At 35.9% G+C, this 23,004-nt stretch overlaps 3 protein-coding genes across 6 annotated transcripts; 1 reads left to right on the forward strand and 2 right to left on the reverse strand.

Annotated features, from left to right (window-relative positions):
• On the reverse strand, window positions 3,039-5,280 carry LOC109707646 (60S ribosomal protein L38). Its single transcript, XM_020229086.1, has 3 exons — window positions 5,137-5,280; window positions 3,942-4,125; window positions 3,039-3,243 (listed from the first exon to the last, which is right to left on the reverse strand). Exons 1-3 carry the CDS (start codon window positions 5,137-5,139, stop codon window positions 3,221-3,223), a joined length of 210 nt encoding a protein of 69 aa, XP_020084675.1. The 5' UTR covers window positions 5,140-5,280; the 3' UTR covers window positions 3,039-3,220.
• LOC109721658 (protein NLP2-like) lies at window positions 6,467-12,870 on the forward strand. 2 transcript variants are annotated; one of them, XM_020249379.1, is made up of 5 exons: window positions 6,467-8,051; window positions 8,509-8,556; window positions 9,103-9,843; window positions 10,465-10,588; window positions 11,277-12,870. In XM_020249379.1, the coding sequence occupies exons 1-5, from the start codon at window positions 7,233-7,235 to the stop codon at window positions 12,212-12,214; spliced, it is 2,670 nt and encodes an 889-aa protein (XP_020104968.1). In that variant the 5' UTR covers window positions 6,467-7,232; the 3' UTR covers window positions 12,215-12,870. The 2 variants fall into 2 exon arrangements, with proteins under 2 accessions (XP_020104968.1, XP_020104977.1); XM_020249388.1 differs by having other exon boundaries at window positions 9,109-9,843.
• LOC109721670 (BAG-associated GRAM protein 1) lies at window positions 13,013-22,581 on the reverse strand. 3 transcript variants are annotated; one of them, XM_020249404.1, is made up of 18 exons: window positions 22,222-22,581; window positions 21,588-21,638; window positions 21,328-21,425; window positions 20,784-20,859; window positions 19,825-19,953; window positions 19,674-19,720; window positions 17,005-17,128; window positions 16,765-16,881; window positions 15,947-15,976; window positions 15,758-15,857; window positions 15,549-15,655; window positions 15,033-15,176; window positions 14,843-14,947; window positions 14,109-14,255; window positions 13,922-13,975; window positions 13,724-13,787; window positions 13,518-13,579; window positions 13,013-13,428 (listed from the first exon to the last, which is right to left on the reverse strand). In XM_020249404.1, exons 1-18 carry the CDS (start codon window positions 22,489-22,491, stop codon window positions 13,312-13,314), a joined length of 1,842 nt encoding a protein of 613 aa, XP_020104993.1. In that variant the 5' UTR covers window positions 22,492-22,581; the 3' UTR covers window positions 13,013-13,311. The 3 variants fall into 3 exon arrangements, with proteins under 3 accessions (XP_020104993.1, XP_020104988.1, XP_020105002.1); XM_020249399.1 differs by having other exon boundaries at window positions 16,990-17,128; XM_020249413.1 differs by having other exon boundaries at window positions 16,990-17,128; window positions 21,588-21,657; window positions 22,222-22,580.

Genomic DNA, 23,004 nt, shown 5'->3' on the forward strand with positions numbered 1-23,004 from the left:
TCTCTCCCTCTAATAAAAGTGTTGTAAGGAAGGAAAAGGACGGACTTTTTTTACAAACTAAGTATCTAAAATTTTATAATTTACAAAATAATCCTATCTAATTTATATTTAAAAAAAAAATTTTCTTTTTCGTCTCAGATATTTTTCTGAAACGATTGATCATTTATCGTTTTCAGAAAATAGTCTCAGAGTGAGAAAAAAAATATGTAAATAAATAAATAAGAAAAAATTATATATGTATTTTTGGAGGTTATATGTGCAAAAAAAAAAAGAGAGCAAGTAATATCATACCCACATGTAGTTTCTGTACGTTATTTTAGTAACATAATAATAATAATAGTATTTTAATAATTGGAAAAATATTCGAGTTACTTAGAACACATAAATTTAGTAATTATTATGTTAGCTAAAAAATGCTATTAAAAGGTATTACATTAAATTATTCCAAGTAGTTAGAGCTTCATTAATTTTTTTGAGTCTTAAAATTACTTTTTTTTTTGTTTCTAAATTTAAAATTACATCAAAATATTCTATAATAAATAAGTAAAGAAAAGAAGCATAATTAAAGTGTGAAAATTATGTGACATAAATGGGAGAGGTAGAGATATCAACTACCATAATAATCTCATTAAAGAGATTGCATAAATAAAAAATAGTAAAGTATCCACCAATTAGTGAGTTGGAATGTGCGCATTTTATAATTATTTATAGCGCATGTGATGTATCCATTATCTGATCTCATTTTTAAATATTTATTCGCGAATCTGAGCACTAACTATCAGAGAATGTCTAAACGGACACAAAAGGCTTGGAAAATATAAAAGAATGACATTATTTTGTAATTATAAGTTTTTAATATTTTTCAAACTCAAGAATTTAAGTGCTGTCGCACGAAATCGTGCTGAAAATTTATCAGTACAGTACAGGCACATAATAGCATGAAATATTTATTTTTTTTAGCAACAAAATATTCTAATTATTTATTATATTTTTTTATCATATCTTTTAAATTTTATTGAGAAAATTACTTATTAATTTAAAGAATATAAGATTTTGAGTTGTGCCATCGACAGGGGATCTGTATCATGCTGATATTTTATTGGCACGATATGATACGATGGATACGACTTATGTCGACCGGCATTTAAAATATTGCTCAAGCTTAACGCAAAAAGAGTGTTTTTTTATTCAAGTAAGTGAATAAGTAAAAAAAATAAATGAATGGGGGGTTCGTTAGGGGTGAATTGTGGGCCGTACGATGTGGGTCATGTTGATACAGGGAGGGAGCAAGGAGAATGTCAATATACTGGGTTGGAATTGGTGAAAGGAGATGATTGTATTCTAGGATTAAAATATTATTTAGTTGTTTAGTTGTAACACCCAATCTCTATCACTGTGATGCTCCCATGTCCCTATTTGCTTGGACCTTTATGCAAGGGAGGAATCCAACAAATTTTTTATTTTGTTCAAATTAATAAGTTTTTATAGAGTGTTTTTAAAGTTAAAGTTGGTAGGTGTTTCAAGTATATTATATTATTATGTAATTTTGAAGAGTAAAATAAAAAGAGGAAAAATAAAAATGATAATACCCGAACCAACAATAATATTTATATATAGAAAGAGTAGGACTACTTTGTTATTAAGAGTAAAATAGTTTTTACGCTCCGAAGTTTCTAATTATCTATCAGTTTTGATGAACGATTAAGAATGAGAGAGAGAAGATAAATTGAAGAGAAATTGGATATCTCAATTTCTCTTCTCTCTCTCATCCTAATCATTCATCCTAATCATTCATCAAAATTGATGGACGATTAAAATATATATATATATATATATATATATTCAAATTTAAACATCAACTAATAAATGAATGAAACTCATGAGCATTGAAACTTATAGCAGCGAATAAAATATGAAGAAGACTATAAACAAAAATAATCAGCTAAAACCGCGCTCTCGCTTCGACTCTCGAACCACTTTGAAATATTCATATCTCTGAATTTGTCGAGTTTCAGTTCAAAGAATAATTTTAAAGTGGGCCGCGTACAACAAAGTTAAAGAAAAAAAAAATTGAATAATGTAAAAGCAGCGCGAAAAATAGGCCAAAAAAAGTAGATAATAATAGTAAAGATTTTAAAATCTATATAGAAGATAGTGAGAGAGAGAGAGAGAGAGAAGAGTAGTGAAGACAAATTTTCATTTAAGTACACTATTATTGCATAGAAAGAATATTGATAGAGTAAGCACACTATTATTGTGTAGAATAGTTGAAGGATATCTTGATTCGTATGTACCAGTAAATTTGATCAAAAACAATTTAAATAATATAGTTAGGAAAAAAAAGAGAGAGTACCATAGTAAAGTTATTTTATGATGATGTCTCATAAAAAAAAAAAATACAGGTAAAAAACTGTTTAGCAGAGCTGCCAGTCTTTCTGTTTTGCTTTACAAGTGAGATATTCGGAAGAAAAGTAATTTTTCAATGTGTCAACAAATAGCCATATAGAAGCTCTCACAAAACAACTATTCATATAGAAGCTCTCACAGAGATCTACTTGAATAATCCCATATAACCCACAAGCAAAGATGATTACAAAACCCTAGCAACTTTCGCAATCAAAATGTTCCTACTAACGTCCCTGCAATGCTAGTCGCAGAAGATTTAGTTTGGAGGTTATGTTTTCGATGCCCCAGAAAGCTCAGCAAACAAAGGGTTGGCTTTCAGTTTTGCAGAAGATCTTCTGCTTCCGGAGCCTGGAGCTATCAAATAAGTTCCATTTCTAGCTAATAGCAAATATTATACACAGCTAATATTGTGACATCCCAATAGTCCCACATCAGATAATGTGAGAGAATCTGATGAGTTTGTAAGTGACGAATACACTAGTAATGATAACTAAACTTAAGCATTTTGGACCGACGATTTAGACCCAATAAGTTATTATTGTTGGTGGGTCGGATCGTTACAAATATCGATCCGCTCAAGGATTGAGATATCCAGACTAGGAACATGCTGCAGAAAATTTCTGAAAAATTTAAAAAATTTGATCTCGCAGATAAAACAAAGAAGCAATCCAAATCATTAAGTTTCTCCAAGATTCAGGAAACTACTACGACAACAGTTGCTATAAGAAAAACCACAAAATAGCTAATCTCATTGTTCAACATAGACATGCGTAACACATTACGCTATAGCTCGCAAGCTATTATGGCTTCATCTTCAAACATCTTGGACACTCAAACCTACAAAATAAAACAAAAGGAGAATTAATAATTGCTGGTTATAAATGCTGCCAAAAATTGATCTACGGTGTCCTGAGTTACATTCAAAGGAGAATATACTCTGGACCTTAATGATTCGATGGTTTCCTTCCTAAGTCCCAAATGAGCTTATACTATGCATTAAAAAATAATACTACTACCAAACTTTTTTTTAGTCGCAATCAGAGAATATTTGTCTCGTAGATTTCATTTCTACATGAAAATTACCAAAAAAATGATGAAAAACATGGCAAGGCTCAAAAATAATATTAAGGTAAAAATGTACAGAGAGCCACTCAGCGATAGGCCATTCCGAAACAGACCCCTTAACTTCTGCTCATTTGTTTTTGAGTTATTTCCATTGTATAGGGAATTCAGTTGACAAAACAATCAAAGTTTGGTTAATCGGAAAACAAATTTTGCGGGATTGCTTCAAAATGGGCCAAAAAGTGAGAGGGTCACCATACATTTTTACCTAAGATTAATGCAGCATCTTCGGATCAGTCCTAGGAATGGCTCATATCTATGAACCTCAAAAGCCAATAAGAGGAATAAAAACAGGAGAAAATAATTTGCTCTTCTCTTAGAAACTGGTGAAAATTAAACTCCAAGGAGATCCTTCAATAGCACTAGAAAACATATAAAATCAATGGGAAAGAGCCACAAACTACACTATTAACCTGGGGGAAGAGATTGCTTCAACTTATCCGCTTTCTCAGAGTCGAACACACAGAGTGTGTACAGGTACTTGGAACATCGAACCTTGAATTTGACGACATCCTTGCTCCTCTTAATTTTCACAGAACGTGCATCCTTCCTTCTCGCTGTGAGAAGGAAATCCTTAATCTCGTGAATCTCCTTCGGCTGTAAACAATATAAATTCTAAAATGATTCACAGCATCTTGCAAAAGGACACGCCAAACAAAAAAACATGGAAATTAGCACATAAGACAATTGTTATTAAAAAACAATAGAAAGCACCCTATTTTACTGCTTACAGCCAACAGCACATACTGGAAAACCACCAAAATAAAACAAACCATAATGTCCAGTAGTGAAGTACTCCGAAAAGTGGAACAAGCATTCGGGTTTGCATCAAATAACACAAAAAAGCAACATGTCCCTTCTTATCCAGGTAATAAAATCTCCAGATTCTCATTGCTGAACTTCCATAGGAATTAGAAAGTAATTGCAGAAAACCTTTTTGGTTATAAATTCTCACAAAGCTCCAATACAATGATTCAGTAAACCGCACTTGCACATGATCATTTCCAAAATGCATGAATATTAAATTGGGTAACTATGTAATGCATGTCTAATCCGCAGGGAGGAACGAAGATTATCTTATAATATCAAAAGAACCAAATAACACTCCATTCTAACTAAACCAACTTGTCACAGTTTGTTCAGATTGCGATTTATGGTTTAACACCATTCCATTTATTGAGTTCCTCTGCTTAGAAAGCACACAGTGGAGCATCAACCCAATAAACTTGGCCCAAAAAGCATTAAAAAACAAGAAATTTTCCATTTTCTTCACTAATTTGCAGACAAAAGTCCACAGATAACACATGGCAATGGTGTAGCAGCACAAATCTTCTGAACCCTAATAACCTAAAATGATACATGCCAAACCTGTAATGGCTAAATTCTCAGGGCAAAAACATAAGTTTCAACTATTAAGTACACAGGTTTATCACAAATCTACGTGAAGGACACATAAAAGAGTTAACCTGAACCATAAAAACCCTACAAAAAAGCAATAAATTCCAATCCAAACCAATTAAATTACAGAAAAATGCATGCAAATTACTCATCAAACTACTCGACCGCAAGAACACTTAATGATAGAGAGGGAAAAAGTAAGAGAGATACCATGGTATAGGGTTTTGGTGGGGAGATCAGATCCTCTTTCGATCGATCGGCCCCTTCCGAGAAAACCCTAGCAATCGTGAGAAGTTCGGCGACGAGAGATTTATATATGGCTTTGGGGGTAACCCCGTAACCCTAATTTTCCGTACTTTTCGTGCATTTCCAAAAATGCCCCTCACTTTGGGCCAATATTTAGCCCGTTCGGATCGGGTTCGAATTCGCGTTGGGTTTTACAAAATATTTTTTATTTGACATTTTTTTTAATTTTATTATAAATAATTTAAGTCGTCTTGTGGTCTTTCACAAATCATATTAATTTTATCAAAAATTACAAAATTTTATAATAAAAATAAAATATTATAATAAAAAAGTGTGATTTTTTAAATTGTAAAATAGTTCAAAAAAATAATTATAAATTTTATGTGGTCTGGATTCGGTTTGAAAAAAAATCTAATAAAATGAATTAAAAAATAAACACCGCTTACAATATATATATATATATATATATAATAACAAAATTCGTAGATGAATTATTAACAGAAAATGATTGAGTATTATTTTGATGGAAAAATAAAGTAAATTCTAAATCTTATGAGAGAGAAATTGATATAGAAAAATTTAAACCTAAATTAGAACAATTCAAAAATTTTTAAAAAATATAAGTTAAACGGTACCCGAAACTCTGAAAATGAAATTCAAAATCAAATTGGAATTTAAAACTATGAGCAACAAGTGTGTTCCATTTTAATAATTTTTATTAATTTAATTTTTTTTCTTTTTGAAATAATAAAGATAAAAAGGAATAAAGTAATCTCGAATCGCCGCCTCCTGTGTCCGTTACGGATAACAAAAAGCCACGCACCATTAAAAAAAAAAGGGACAAATGGTAGGGAGACCACTCATGAACTCGGTTTACCACGCCGTTGATACACCACCGGTATATCCACCCTTTTTCTCCATCCGCCTCTAAATCGAACGGCTGTGATGGAATGTCTTTACAAAATTATTGGCCGGTTTACGGTTGACGTGGTGCACCATGACGAACTACAAATTTTTAAATTCGTGGTGGAGGCGATTCCGATGCTTGTATTACTATGTGGACAAAGTTCACCACGTCATCTGTAGACCGATATTCTCGGTCGTTTGTCCCATCCTTTCTCGAAATGTCGGCCACCCATTAAATTTCCTCCTTTTCGAAAAGGAAATGAACGGTTGATACCTCATGCGGTCCACAGATGACGTGGTAAACCGCTTTCATGTAAATATCTCTTAAAGCCATTGCTCCACCCGCGAGGAATCTTATCTACTAAAGAATCCTTTCGAGAACAACAAGTTGTCCACCTTGTCAACTTTTTAGGGTTTTACGACCTTTTTTTGGATCGATTCCCTTTTGATAAATCTCTCAATTTCGAAGAGTTTTGGTGAATTTGTTGAAGTTTTGAGTTTGGATTTGGGTTATTTCTCGGATTGTTGTTCTCGGTTGCTCAATTTCGACCTAAGTGGCCTAAAATCTGAGTCTTTGTGGATGGGAATGGTCACAAGGAAAGGGATTCAGCTACTCTCCAACAAGTTTGGGTGCTAAGTTGAACGAAATTTCAGTTTCCGATGATTTTTAGCTTGGATTGGGGCGAGGAATCGACTTGGATTAGCATCAGTTGAAGTTGTTTTATCTGATTGGGTTTGTTTCTCAAATTTGTGTTTATTTGTTACTGGATTCGAAAGGGGGCTTGAAATTTTGTCTTTGTTGATAGGAGGGAAGGGTTTCGGCTCCTCTTCAACGAATTTTGGTGCTATTTTAACGATTTTCAGTTTCTGATGCAGCAATTTGAGACTTTTAGCTTGGATTTGGAGTAAAGAAATATTTTTTGGATTCTTTTTAGTTGATTCAAAAAGAGGCTTAAATTTTGGGTCTCTATAGTTGTAGATGTTGACAGGGAAAGAGATTCAGCAAAACTAAGCAGTTCCACCTTATGATACAGCAAATTTTGGTTTTTAAGATTGGATTTTATATGTCGAGTTCTCGTTTAGCAACTAAAAATGGAATGCCCAATTCGGCGTAGGGGAGCACAAACTGGTTTCTGATTTGTTTCGGCGCTCAAATGGATCAATTTCCACCCTTTAGTCAAGGAAATGGCACCCCGATGTCTGAGGATGTATTCAATTACTCAGCTCTCATGAATATTGAAACTTTCACTGAGCTCTGCAATCCTTCTATATCTGATCGATTGCTGCTATCATTCAACTACTCCTCTGCTCAGCCGAAGAATGGAACCGATCCTTATCTTCCTTCACAAAGTTTTGATCCTTCAAACTGTACAGATAGTCCCCATATCAGGCCACAAAATGCCAATTTGCATTCCAGGTGCTCATTGAATTCGATCGAGATAACAAACTCATCGAAGGATAGGAGTGGTGATGCGCGTGATGAAAATAGTATAGTTCCGAGATCCTTCGCGGGTATTACTCTTGTCGAGAAGTTACTCACAGCACTGTCTTTGTTCAAAAAATCCTCAGGAGGAGGGATATTAGCCCAAGTTTGGATGCCCATGAAGGTTGGAGATGAGTATATACTAAGCACATCGGAGCAACCCTACCTTTTAGACCAAATCTTTTCTGGATATCGAGAAGTTTCTAGGTCATTCACATTTTCGTGGAAAGAAGCACCCGGAATGTCGCCTGGACTGCCTGGGAGAGTGTTTATTTCGGGAATGCCCGAATGGACCTCGAACATAGCGTTCTATCATCCGATAGAGTATTTGCGGGTAAATCACGCGCTTGCTCATGAAGTCCGTGGCTCTCTTGCCTTGCCGATATTTGATACACATGACAGCTCATGTTGTGCGGTACTTGAACTCGTTACAAAGAAAGAGAAAGCCGATTTTGATGCCGACATTGATAGTGTATGCGGTGCTCTGGAGGTAAGCAACAGTTTTGAATAGTTTGGAATGCCATATTATATTGCTTATTACTAGAATTAATTGTTATATTTAGATAAAATATTTTATGAGATATGTAATGCTTCTCTGATCTTATTGATCCCAATTCTTACATATGAGTTTTTTCTCCCCCACTGATGGAACTTTAACTGTTCCAAGTTCTGTTTGTAATTTTTAGGTGGAACTAACACCCTATCATTGTATGAATAACAAAAAAAGGATGTTGGTGTCTTATAGGTGTATTACTGACTTGCTTTATGATCTAGCCACTGCTGTTATACAAATAATTCATCTTGTATTTTTCTTCACACTAGATTGGTATTGCTATTGTTATTTGATTTGTATGTTATCTACAGCTTTATATTGTTGTGGAGTACTATTTTACTGCAGAATAATTTGTAGTTGTATCTGTAACTTCTGTTACTTCTTGTTTCTGCAGGCTGTAAATTTAAGGAGTGTCAAAACATGTGCTCGAGCTCGAAAACAGGTATGTATCACTTCAATTGTATGTTCAACTTGACAAAAGTTACTTTTTCTGCAAAAAAGTAATATATGTTGGGAATTTAGAAGATGGCTAAAAAGATCTGTTTAGTCATTAGTGCAGAAGCCTTTAGAGTGCTACTCATTTGATGCTATGAAATGGTGGTGGGAGCCTCCATCCGAGAAGCAACTGGCAATATGCTTCTTTCTTGGAGATTTCAACAGCCATTTTATAGCATTTTGTAGCACAGTGTGTCAAAGCGCTAAACATTTTTAGATGTTTTTGGTGCTATAAAGGATCATAGCGCTTGCGTTTAGAGAATGAATTCCCAAGCTAGGCCTTTGCAACATATCTTGCCTAATCCAAAGAACAAGACTTCAAGCAATACGTGACTGTGGAGTCATTTCATTCACCCTGTCGACATTGCATCTCTTATTAAGAAAACTCATTATTGAAAAGACATCTCATCACTTAGTTTCTGCATAAAGTGTAAGTGCTCTTATTTCTAGATCCTTAAAACCTCTTTTGCTTAACATATTGCTCAATTTAAAGTTGCAGAATCTTACACAAGGTCAGAAGTCTGCATTCACAGAGATACTAGATGTCCTGAGAGTAGTTTGTCATGCACATATGTTACCCCTTGCGCTCACATGGGTCCCCACTAGACAATTCGGCCAAACTTTAAGTGAAACTATGAGAAGCTCTATAGGAGAGACAAGCTCACTTGCAGAGAACAATACCATGCTCTCCGTTCAAGAGTCATCTTGCTATGTCAATGATCGAAGAATGCTAGGTTTTCTACATGCTTGTTCCGAACATAATGTGCAGAAAGGGCAGTTCATTGCTGGAAAAGCAATTCAATCGAAACAACCAATCTTTGCCCCCGATGTGAAAGTTTACGGTGTGCAGCATTACCCATTTGCGCACCATGCAAGGAAGTTTGGCCTACATGCTGCTGTGGCAATTCGAGTTCAGAGCACATTCACCGGTCGTGATGATTATGTATTGGAGTTCTTTCTACCAGTTAATTGCAAAGGGAGTTCAGAGCAACAACTTTTATTAAACAATCTCGCGGGTACGCTGCAGAGAATATGCAGAAGCTTGAGAACTGTTTCAGGAGATGAGAAAATTCGTTTTAATTTGTATAAAGAAGGTATTGACAAGGGATTGGGTAGTTTAAAGTTGGGAAATACATCTGCGAGTGGTTTCCAAAGTGTTGTGGATTCAACCACGCTCAATTTTGAAATTCAACACGTGGGGCATGGCAAAGAAATAAATGCTTCCCATGATAAGGTGCTGGTCTTTTATCGTACTCTTCTAAATTTTATTCTTCATTACATTTAGGAAATATTGATATCATGCAGCATCTTTTTTCCCGCACTTAAATGCTTGCTCTCCGACTTTTCTTTTCCTGGTCTTTTCCAAATTGTTACTTGCATTGCACATATTGAAGACCTAGTGCATGCCTAAGGGCAGAAAGTAGGAATCTTGGTTAGTCTTGTATAGCAATCGGAAAGCTGGTTTTTGATGGTAAAAATAAAATTTCTGCTTTTAAAATGAAAGATTAGTTACTGAAGGTTAGTAAGATACTACATTACTCAAAGCATGCATCCTTTTGGCTTTCATATATTTCATGCTTCAAAGAGTATCATGGCACAAAAGATTATACGCATGAGCCATGTGGTGAAAGAACGGAGAGAGAATGGTAGACTAATTAAATGAGCTCTCGTGCTTTGTTCAAAAGTTTGATTTGGTCAAAGTAGGTCATATATGAGGAAGCATCTAACAATGTAATTGACCATTTCATCTGCGCACTGTAATTAGCCGTTTAGTTGTTTAACTGTCAACTTATTCAGAATTTGAACATTGATCCACTCTTTAATTAGATCTAAACATTCAAACTTTATATTGTAGAAAAAATCTGGTCCGATGAGACATCAGAAGAAAATGCGTAGTGTCGTGGAAAAGAATATCAGCTTGAGTGTTCTTCAAAAATACTATTCAGGGACTCTCAAGGATGCTGCAAAGAGCATTGGTGGTGAGCATCTCTTTTCCATTTGCTTTTTTTTGTGGTCTTGCATTACTGTTGTATATATATATATTAAAAACACCGTTCTCTGATAGCTTAAGCTTTTGGAGAATAACGGTTATTTCACATAATTTAGCAATGAGGTTTTCATTCTTCAAGTTACCAGATCCATTTGAGTATTATGTACTTGAAATTGAAGGACGAATTAGTTCTGAGAAGTTTCTAACAAGCAGTGAACAGAAAAGTCTAGACTGGAGAGCTGTTTGATGAAGTGTTGTTTGAATCTTGCTATCAGGAGAAGCTTTGTATCAAACTCCTCCCAGATAGCTTCTCTGTGCAGCGGAATCAAAAGTTCCAAATTGGAGCTTTTGTTCTGGGAATGTCATTTCTGCTTCTTGCTGAAGCAGAAGCTTTTTTTGTTTGCCAAACATTCTACTGGAGTTGGCAACAGCTGAAAAGAGAAGCATAGGCAGGGCTCAAAAGCACTTTATGTGGCTAAAAGAAGAATAGGAAATCTTCAGTTCCTTTAATTCTTGCAGGCCTGATATGGTCCTGGTAGGGAAGTAGCTCATAGAACTAAAGTAATTCTATATGTCAATACTTTTGATTGATCGATAGTGCTTTTGAAACTACTTAATTTGCATGCATTATTAGAGTTTAACAGTTTCTCTAATACAAAGAGCATCTAACCTCGCAGTTTGCCCGACCACGCTGAAAAGAATATGCAGGCTTAACGGGATTTCGAGATGGCCATCGCGAACGATAAGCAAGGTGAACCACTCGATGAAGAAAATCGAGACGGTGATAAATTCTGTGCCAGGAATGGCCGGAACACTTATGTTTGATCCATCTACTGGAAATCTGACAAAGGATCTTGGTTTTCCTGAAAAACAAACAACAATGACCTCAAATTCATTAGGCATCAGTGAACAACAACAGTTTCCTGTGCGATTGGAAGAAAACTGTTTGGCTAGCGGAAACCCTATGGCCAATCCAAGCGAACCAAATTTTTGTCAAATAGAAGCTACTAGTTCTCACGATTTGCCAATTAGGTTTGTTAATGAATGTGGGAGTTCTGAAGGACCATCCAATGCTGCCAACAAAAGAAGCAATCGAGCTGTTTCTAAACTTAGTAATTTGGGCTTGGAAGTAGCAGAAAATATGGAAATTGGAATAGATACAAACAATAAAAACAGCGAAAGGATCACAGAACAAAACCATCTTACCAATTCTGACACAACAGATTCATCCAGTGGTAGTGCATCGAGTTGCCCGACTTCAAAAAAGGACTCGGACAAAAATGTGACACCCGCCGATATTAATTGTGGATTGGCCATTAGGATAAAAGCTACATACAAAGAGGACACTGTGCGGTTCAAGTTCTTTCCCTCCATGGGTTGGTATCAGTTGACAGAGGAGATCGGAAAGAGGTTCAAATTGTCAACAGGGACCTTTCAGCTAAAGTATCTGGACGACGAAGGAGAATGGGTTCTTTTGATGAACAATTCGGATCTCCAAGAGTGTGTTGAGATATTGGAGTCTATGGGGACCGAAAGTTTACGTATTATGGTTCGAGACCTCCCTTTCAGTGCTGGCAGCTCGGGTAGTAGTAATAGCCTTCTTTTAGAACCATGAAGTCCTCATCAGTATGATAATACATTCCACACCGTAAATGCTCCCCTACAAGTGTTGCAAATTCCACGTTGTTATGTTGGAATATCTAAACCTACATTTTACCCCGTCGACCTAGAAGCAAAGCATGTATATTGATTGCGGAATACTGATGGGAGGGTGTAAGGTGATAGTATATATGTTTCAATATTTAGAGGCGGCAAAGATGACATCACAAATTCAACTCTCGATTTACCGCTCGACCCTCCACAGTGCTTAAACTGCATATTCTGCTGCCGATGATAATGCTGGCTCTGCAAATCCTATTGCATTTGTTCGCGGGGCATGATCGGCTTCCGAATATAGACTAGATGCTACGTAGTTGTTACTTAGCGGATTGAAAATTGAAAGATCATTACCGGCGTGCCAGATACTCGGCGCCTATAGTTTTTGCTTTGAAGGTATCTACTTTTAATATTAGAAACAAGGTTTGAATTTACTGCGAGAAAGCAATTTGAGCTTCTCTCGATTTGTAATCTATAGGAGTTCTGCTGATCAACTCTAAGATGATCTATATTTGCGATGAGAACCAATTTGTTTTAGTTGTATATTCTATATGGAGATAAGGAGTGAATGATCTGGAAGAAGGAATAGAAATATGCGCAAAACATTGTTACTTAGATGTAAGAAGTTATTCAGAGCAGCTTGATCAAATTATAGACTTGATGAACCAAATTATTGAGCCAAAATGTATATAAGCCCTCTCACAACAAAAAATATAATATAAAAATAATTTTTTTAAAAAAAATCACAAGGCTGTGATTGTCGAACACAAACAACAAAAAACTTCTCTATATTTCAGAAATATTATCTGTTTGAAACAAACTTCCGATATTACATGTCAATGAATATACAAAAAAAAAGCACGCACCACAAGTTCTCTTTGTCGAAGGCTGGGCGGCAAAACTGCAATAAATACCAGAGGTCGCTGTGTCGGAGGATGTGATGAGCTTTTCCAGGGTACAAATGGCTTGATACGAGGTAACTAACAATTGAACCACAAAGGCCGCGATTTGAATAGAGAAATACTTTGGGAGACGGCAATCGATGTGGTTCTGCGGCTAGCACTGAGATGGAGGAGGTACTGCAGATGTTCCATCGTCATTTTGAGCCGAAACGTTAGCCTTGAGAAGATATGAGCGCCCAATCTCTAACATCTGCTCTACTTCCTTCTTGTACTGCTCGTAGAGAAAGGACAACTGATTAAAACTCGTTTGTCGAGTAATATGCATTCACAAGGAGTAATAAGAAGCAATGTGAGGCAAACCTCGTCGACAGCTCCAGTTTTTATCTTAGATTGCATAATGCACCATTTCTTGAAGTGCGCACCTGCAAAAGCCCAAACTCGTGTTTAATTTCTTCTGATGAAGTTGGCGAAAGTTGGTGTGTAGTGGAATAAGAAGAAAACAAAGATATTAGGAAAACGAACAATCAGTAATTGAAAAGGAACGGCGAATGACATGAAACTCTCACCAACTCTTATATCAAGCGTACAGGAAGATTCGGAAGTTGTTTTCAGTGACCACCTGCAGTGTATCTGTAAACAGAAAAACATTCACTCACTCAATATGTTGGGCTTTGCGAGTTGTTAGAGCTTAGCAAGGATGATCAAGTTGATAACTCCGCAATAACAATCATTAGCAAGAATTAATTTTAGGAAGCACCATGTACCTCAAAGCAGGAGCCAAATGGAACATCATGCGCCTGTTGAACAGTCTCAAACACCTGGACCACAAAATATTACCAAAACACAAATGGTACTCTGAATTAAACATATAATCAAGGGCAAAAGATCAAAACACTATCAAAAATCAGGATAATGTTCCTAATATATTTGAATTTTGACTTCATAACGCACCAGATTTGTTTTATCAGCTGAAAGAACCGCATGTTGCCACTCAGTCATGGCCGTGTCTGGAGGACACATAGGGCTATGGCATAATGATCTGAAGGTTAAATCTCTGACTTGGCCATCATATTCATCAGCTACATGCCACTGGCCCATCTGTAAAGAGCACGAAAGTCGGGAAATCATCCAGTAATTGAGTAGCTTAAAAAACTTATGATATGGCATCTGAAGTTGTCCTTTGCGTATGATGCATCACATTTTCATCAGCTTCAAAAAAATTAGCTTAAAATTCAATTAACAGGAATATGGATGACAACAACTGCGTATAGACATTACCAAATACTGCTGTGCTACGATGCGAGTGAAAAGAACAAGGTTTTTTCATAAAAGAAAACGAAGAACTGGATTTAGGTCGAAGTATCAGTCTGCAGTATATTCTGAAATACAGCAAATTTTATGGCCAAAGTAAATTTAGAAAGAATTCAATCCCGTTTCCACAGTAAAATTAGGAAGAACTTAGCCCTGTTTTTCATGTCTATTAAGTCTTTGTCATCTAAATCTGTTTATAGCTATCTTAAATTCCTGAAATTTCTGTTCTTCATAAATCACAACTACCTTTGTAATCTTTGGATTCAATGAGACTCAGAACTATCTGATGAAAAATTACCAAATATCCATTCTAATGTCCCCACGCCAGTTGATAAATCATGAGTTTCACAAAGTAACATGTTGAATTTACATACATTAAGATTTGTATCCTTCCGTGCTGAACGATATTCGGCAATAAACTTCGAGTCATCACTCAGTAGCACAACAAAGAACTGCTCAGCTGTGCATGGAAAAGTACCCTGAAAAAAAAAAAAGAAATGGTGAAATAATTAGAAGAAAAGCTAATGAAACAAATTTAGCATGGCGTCGAAGTTTGACCAATACCTCATATATGCTGACTAGAACTTCTTCTTTGATGAAAGGTTGGATCTTTCCAGCCACAACACCATTATCTTTTGGCACTTTTGTCTCTCTCCTGCTACCTTTGATAGAGCTACTATGTGCACGCAATGCTGACTGTGCCCACTCCTAAAATGCAAAATACAGGAAGGAGATTCATAAAATTCCTACTAAGCAAAACCTCACACAAAATTCAAACATATCAATAAATGTTCTACTAGAAACTCATATAATGATTTGCATACTGACACGTAGAAAAGGTATAGCTGTATAGGAAATGCCCACCGCAAGTTCTACTCTCTGGATAAAATTTACATTAATGCTGTATATATATGCAGCTATCACACGCATCAAATCAGTCTATGAAAACTTTATGGCAAACTAACTCCAGCAAACAGCAAACGAAAGTTGCATGAATGCTTGAACACTTAAAATGCATGACAACTCAAAAATAGTTCACATTAGTAAGACAACTAATAAAACAGTTGTTAAGGAGAATACCTGCTTCTCAGCTTCCAACATTGCATGATAATTCCTTGCTGCTCGTTGCAATGCTCTGAATGTATGATTTCTATTCCAAAATGACGCAAACTTATATCGAACTCTCCCTTCCAAAGCAAACAATGTAACAAATATAGTGTTAAAAATAATACTGATTAAAAATGCTTTTATAGTAATCCATTATCTACCCATTATTAAATAGAGATTACCATCTGCACTCCCTAAAGGAGGCACACCGTGTCCACCAGCACCCATACGAAGAATAATTGTAATGGCAGGATTTATAAATGCATGTTGGCTCCGTTTAATCTGCAGTACAGGAGCAAAAGAAATGCAAATCATCCTTACAAAGACCATATCGCAGGATTTCACATGAAACAAACAGGTAATAAACATACCTCATGAATGTCTCCAAAGGGGAGCACCACCTGCCAAGCATTGACATCAAGCTTTTCATTAAAGAATTCAAGAAAAAAAAAGAAAGAAAGAAAGAATGTAAACTATCATTGCTGTATGAGTTGGGAACTTCTCATCCATTTCTAAAAATAAAGGAAAAAGTTAAAGAAGATTGAGAAGTGAGAAACAGAAAGATATTAACCAAAATCAAAGAACAGAACTAAGGTTATGCTGGAAAAAGCATGTTTGAAGAAGACACAATATAATAATTTTATTTATCATACAACTGTAAATCAGAAAAAACAATTCTTTGATATTTTATTCTTCTCATCCCATTCCACGAATACTTAAATCAGAAATGGAAAAAAGCTCTGTAGTTATTTTTGTTTTCTTCTCACAGCTTGTCATAATGCTAACAAATGTTATGATCTCAACTGAAAAGAACTACATGGAGAAGAATACATAACAAAAAAAGATGCTACTTTCTAAGACAGAATGCAAGTAACACAAGGGCGAAACTAGATTGACGTATCTGTTCAACACAAAATAAATTCAATTATGTACAGGGTAGGAGGAGCGCATACAAATCTGATTAAGAATAAGCATAGCATAGCTATCAATCATACACTTAATTGTACAACCATCGGCAACAATTTAAAAGCTACATTTCCAACACAAACCCCTTGGAAGTAAGCAAAAAATGCTCTGCAAAAAATCAAATTATTAACCAAAATTCATACAAAGAGAGGTTCCAATGTGGTGATTATATTCCAGAAAACGCACAGCAGCACCACATACGAAAAAAGTGAGTAGTATTAACCTTCATTTGCTTAGAAAATACATTTGAATGGAAACAGATGTGCCACGCTGAGACATACATGCGACCATGGTACAGAAAAGACCTCTCCAGGGCACATGAATAACTATGATCAACTGACTGCAACAAAACAACTTAATAAATCATTGAAATACATGGGACTGAACAATCTTTCAAGTACTAAGAGTATACAATTTCTACTTAATTGGTTGGATTAGAGTCTATTACTGATCGTAGACGTGCCTCATCTGGAGGAAGTTTGAAAATGGTCTGCAAAGGCCCAGGTTTCTGATGAACAACTGTAGGACCCTGCCTGTCCAAAGAAATTCTTCTTCGAATATCAGCTCCAGCAAAGCCGTTCAAAGCCCTAGAGATAGCTTTTGTATGAGATAGTAAGTCCATATTTTGTTAGCTAAATATAAGACTTAGCTAGACAACTAAATGTGACCGTGAAATTGAACATATATAAAACATAAAATTACTAAGGATCTCAGTCATTTAATATATATATATATATATATATATAATGATTAAATAATCATTTTCCTGATTAAACATTAAAAATATTTAATCTCTCCATAAATACACATTTTCAACGTACCACATAAATGATTAGCAATCATTTATTATACTCCTGAATACACATTTACAATGTGTGCTTAGCTTAATCTTAATCCTAAGCCTTAAACCAATTATAGTATTGGTTGAATACCCAATTACCTATTAGATTAGCCTTATCCTAAAGCTAATCCTAATGCAATCCCAAAAGAGTAATATTTATATACAGTATACTGTATAATTTTAATTATCTTTTAATTCGTTTTTCTTTTGGGATCGGCAGTTAGGAAAAAGAAAGAATTCAGTAGGTGTTATTTAGGTAGCCAAAGCTAGAAGTTTTCAACGATCGTGTAGATCTTCTAACTAAGTAGAAGGAGTTCAGCTGCGTTCCCAATTAAGCACTAACCTAGTGCCTAACTTCGCCAGCAGATTTAAGCTAGTTCCCGCACTAAAGTACACCTGCGCTCATCTCCGGCCCACGCAAGCACCGATTCGCTCCTGCTTGTTTAAAAATTGTTGCTAACAACTGAAGCGCCACTAGAGTTGGGCGCACTCCATTTTATATTATTTTATATCTAGGATAAACTAATCTAGTTAATCTAGATAATAATTTCTAGATTTTGCTTTGTGCTCCACTAAAAACCAAAAAGTTCTTTTAAAAATTAACACAATAAAAGAAGGCGACGCATGTGTATAAAAGAATGTCACCATAGTTTCTGTCCAAGCAGCAAACAAAATCTAGGTTAGAGAAAAAGCTACAATTAACCCAAAAAACCTTACTAGCTTTAGTTCTATTACTCCTAATAAAAACTTGTTAAAACTAATAAAGCTTTGCAATTAATTTTGGTTATGTGCTACGTGGTAACTGTGTCGGCATCGTAAGCCGTTCACCCGCTCTGCCAACGTTTCTAACGTACGTTGGCATGCATTCATCGGGTACGTAATGAATCAGTAGAGCTACGGTACGTACGTGTACAATTAAATTACGAAATGTGGAGTAGATTAATTGATGCCACCGGTACGTACTGCTTAATCTCATACCGTAGTGATTAATTAATCAACCCGTACACTAACGTACACTACACACCGCATCAACGTACTTGCTGCGCGTGTACAACGTTCTAGGCGCGCGCGGTACGCTCGTGCATAAAGTACGCCACGAACACACGCTGCACCGATCCTACGGCGATACAGTACGCCAACGTAACACTTAGCGTTAAATTTAATCAAAATTTAAAATTTTAAATTATGTACCCTACATAATCTAGAAAACATTATTAAAATGTTTTTAACGCTAAGAACTTTATTTACTTCTAAATAAAATTTAATTAGGCTTTAGGTTAATTAATCTTAAGCTTAATCTCTTAAACAATAATATACGTATACTACATATACTCCACTACTAGTACCTATCGCTGGAACACTACACGTATATAGTACACTACTACACTTAAAAACATTAAATTATTCCTAGGTCATAATCTAATATATATATATATATATATATATATATATATATATATATATATATATATATATATATCTTAATGCGATGATATGATAGATATCATGGCCTCGAGGCCATGATATCAGATCAAAAGTTAGAATCCCACAAGTTTAATTGCTAGGTGTGGCAATTTATACTAAATCCCATATACTTCAAGAATCCTTATTTTAAAATCAAAAAAAGCTGTAGCAAATGAATCATTTATTTAATACAGTTTTACCTGCCACTTTTAATTTATTTGAAATTTTAAACTCATATCCTGAAAATTTAAGTTCTAGTTCTTACAATTGGAATTAGATCTATCAAATTTCATAAAAGATAGTTTTAAACTTCTTTAAATCTAGGAAGATGTGTCAATTTGAGATTTGAGCGGTATCATCGGTAACTTTTAACTGTTAAAACTTTACCAAACTAGTATTTCATTTGATACAGCTTTTTTATATTTTAAAATAAAGATTTTTGAAATTTATGGGATCTAGTCAAAATTGCCACACCTAGCAACTAAACTTGTGGGATTCTAGCTTTTACTCTGATATCATGGCCCCGACGGGGCCATGATATCTATCATATCCTCTGATCGAGATATATATATNCACAGCAGCCCTGCTCTATATATATATATATATATATAATATCACCACCACTAGTGTTCCAACAAAATAAAAATGTCAGTTTTTTTCCTCGGTTCCATTTGAATCAGCATCTATATGAAAAGATTATAAGCTATTTGTAGAACAATGAACTGCATTCTTGTAGTTGTATCCAACACAACTGATATCATAATAAACTGAAAGAGGAAATAAGAACAAGCAGCCAGCAAAAGATCAAGACCAGAAATAGCAATAACCTGGAAGAACTCTCAGGAAGCTTTACAGTCTTAATATGAAGACAAACCTGTTAAAAAGCAAACAAGATCTGCATATGTCAAACAAATTAAAGAACCAATGAAGTACACGTAGGATTTGGCTGGTATATCAGGTCTATAAGTAATACCCAACCTGTCCCGAAGCACTATCCAAAGTATGCCAGACAGCACCGGTTTGGCCTTCACTTTCAACTGGAACAGTCACAGATCCAAGAACTGTGCTTTTCCATATTATATCCCAATCATATATTGTTACATTTATCTACAAGAAATGTTTATAAGATCCAATAAGAACAAAAAACAGTACAAAAACTAAATCAAATAGGGATGGGAGAGTTACATATTACATTCAGCTGCACTGATGATTATGTCATCAGTTTGAAGTTACGATATGGTCAACATAGACAAGGGCTTCACATGGAATATCTAAAAGAATTATTTACAACAAAAAGGACAAACAAGAAGTGACATAAAGAATGAGAGAGATATGGCAGCTATTAAAATTTTATCTAGCGTTAGATTAGGCCAAAAACAAAGTATGATTTAGTGCAGTTGTCATCTACAACTCTTTTCATCATGCAGTTCTAATACATCAATATGTATTATATCTAAAGCTAGCTCTAGAAATTGCAAGGTCAAGAGTGGACCTCCTGATAGGTTTCTCATCGAATTTCAGAAACCTATGCACTTATCCTTCATATCTTTACAGGTTTCTCGTTGAACCTCAGAAACCTATTACACTTCGTAGATTTTTAAAAGTTTTGCCAACCCCATTCATATGCTCTACCTAGCCATTCACCTCACCCACTCTCCTAGATCCAAATACAAGTAATGAAGGACATTCATTCACATTTAGATTCCTCGTTTCACATGCAACTAACTAAGGACATACAACTATTGAAGGATTCCTAGTTTCACGTACTACCAACGAAGGACATAGTCTAGCAACCAAATAGGTGCACAAGGAGGAGGCATGTGGAAGGTATAAAGTAGTCTGGCATAGATGACCGAAAAAAAAAAAGTGGTCATTTGTATATAGCAGCTTTTATCAAGAAACTAGTTTAGGTTATACGAAGAGGGACCTGAAATAACCTGTACAGGAAGATCATCAACAAAAAAATTAAATTCCTCTCCCCACATTGGGTTTCTTGAGCCAGGAACCATTGAGCTGTATTAACATGATAAGATAGAAAAATGATATCAGATCATCATTGTGAAAATTTATTAGTTTGGAAAGCAACACAATAGACGAGAAGAAACTTGTCATGTTTGACTTAAATACGACAATAAAAAATCCGAAAGTGCTAATTGAGTACATCCAAAAAGATTAAATAGAGGAATCAATTAAATTAAAATGAAGCCATTATTGTGAAAGGGCTGAAGTATTACAATTGTTAGTTCTTACTTCAAAGAAGGAAAGGACAAAATAACAAGCCGTTAGGTACTTTCTTATTCATTTGTCAGCACCATGATAAATCTTTCCTTTATTTACCTTATAAGGAAAGATTTTAGTCTTACCACACAGGATAACCAAAAAGTCTCTAGTACCAGTTACCAAATATAAATGTTTGACTCAAGCATAAACCAAAATTTTACAAGTTCAATCACACAATATAGCATATTCAAAGCAAATTACCTAAATCGCTTCTGTTCACCACAAGTAATTATTGCATAAGGATCAGATGTCCCATTCAAATTTGCACCAACTAAATTCTTGGCGGCCAAGAGTTCCAACTGAAGCAGAAACAGAACCATCAGAAAACCAAAGCAAGTAAAATAAGCTTGCTAATAATAAGCAGAAATCAACAAGAATGGTGTGATTTCTACAGGCCACGAAAAGTAGTTGATCGACATGTCACTGTCGCTTAAGTTTCAGTGTTTTCCAGCAAGAGGTACCTTCACTACATATGCAGAAGGGCCTTGAGAGTCTCCTCTGAACTGACTCATCTACAAAAGAAGTGGAGAACTGCATGTCAAACAAGTGGAAGAATTATTTGATGAAACTGAGAATAGCAAACTGACAAGTAAAAAACCATGTCATAACATTCAATGGAAGATGAGAAGAAACTACAACAAAGAGATGTGAATATCTTAGTGCTAAAACAATAATTGTAGAAACAAGTTGAACTTAGTTTCTCTCTCTAATCCCATTCACCTTCGCAGATTATAAACCATCTAGGTCTAAGCAATACCATTCACTTCCCCACAAATTAGATTCTTCAGCAGGCGCAGCACCTTCTCCCTCTCAATAAACACTAGTTTGAATGCTACGTATGTACCCTACTTCATTTACACAAATAAACGCAAGGAATCATCATATGTGACTTATCAATATCGTTTAGTTCAATTAATTGTAGATATTTCATCAAAATTCATATCAAATCAACACGTGTACGCATCCAATTACTCTCGGTTCACCATAAAACACTAACTCCACCGTGAATGGGAGAATTTCCGATCAAACTCATGATACGAGAATCGTAGAACGGTAGACTCGCCAAATCCACACACATACACACACACCCCATACCTTGTCCCTATCATCCGATTCCCGCGACTGCGCCGCCCCCGGGTCATCGCCGTCGGCCGCCGCCACCCTCCCGGAGGAGGAGGAGAGCCTCTCGAAGAAGGAGTACACGGCGATCACGAGGAGCGCCGCGGCGACGGTGACCTCGATCTCCCACCACGAGGGGAGGAGGAACCCGAGGGGGGGGACCCCCGCCATGCCCGCGAGGATGCGGCCCCGATCTAGGGCTCCTCGCTGCGGTTCCCTAGGGTTTCGTAACGCGGCCCCGTCCATGAGAGGGAGAGCGGAGAAGAAGAAGAAGAGGCGAAGAAGAGCGTGTCCATGAGAGAGAGAAAGAGGAGAGAGAGAGAGAGAGAGAGAGAGAGAGGAGAGAGAGGTGGTCAAAAAGAGTTGGTTGGAGGGAGACGGCAATAGCGGTGTAAATGCGACGTATCAATTCAGTTATTAGCAGGGGCCTATTTGCAAAAAAATACTTCGCGCACCGAGTGCATAAAAGCATCCGTACACTAAACCTACATCCAACCCTTCATCTCACGAACAGTGGATCAGGTGGACGGTCGATAAGCACTAAGTGCACGGATAAGTATGAACCGGACTCTGGGAATTATTCGATACTTCTTAATACGGCATTTTTCGGAAGGGCCAATTAAGCCGGCGAAGCAGTTGTGGACCGGAGGGGGTATTGTACGAACATTATAAATATGCGGACGATTCTGGACGCGTGATCCACCGTACGATTAACGTGCGGCGAATCGCGCCGTTAAATTTTGGGCGGAGAAGATTGAA

This window comes from Ananas comosus, linkage group 1 (genome assembly GCF_001540865.1).
Source record: "Ananas comosus cultivar F153 linkage group 1, ASM154086v1, whole genome shotgun sequence".
Classification (NCBI taxonomy): Eukaryota; Viridiplantae; Streptophyta; class Magnoliopsida; order Poales; family Bromeliaceae; genus Ananas; species Ananas comosus.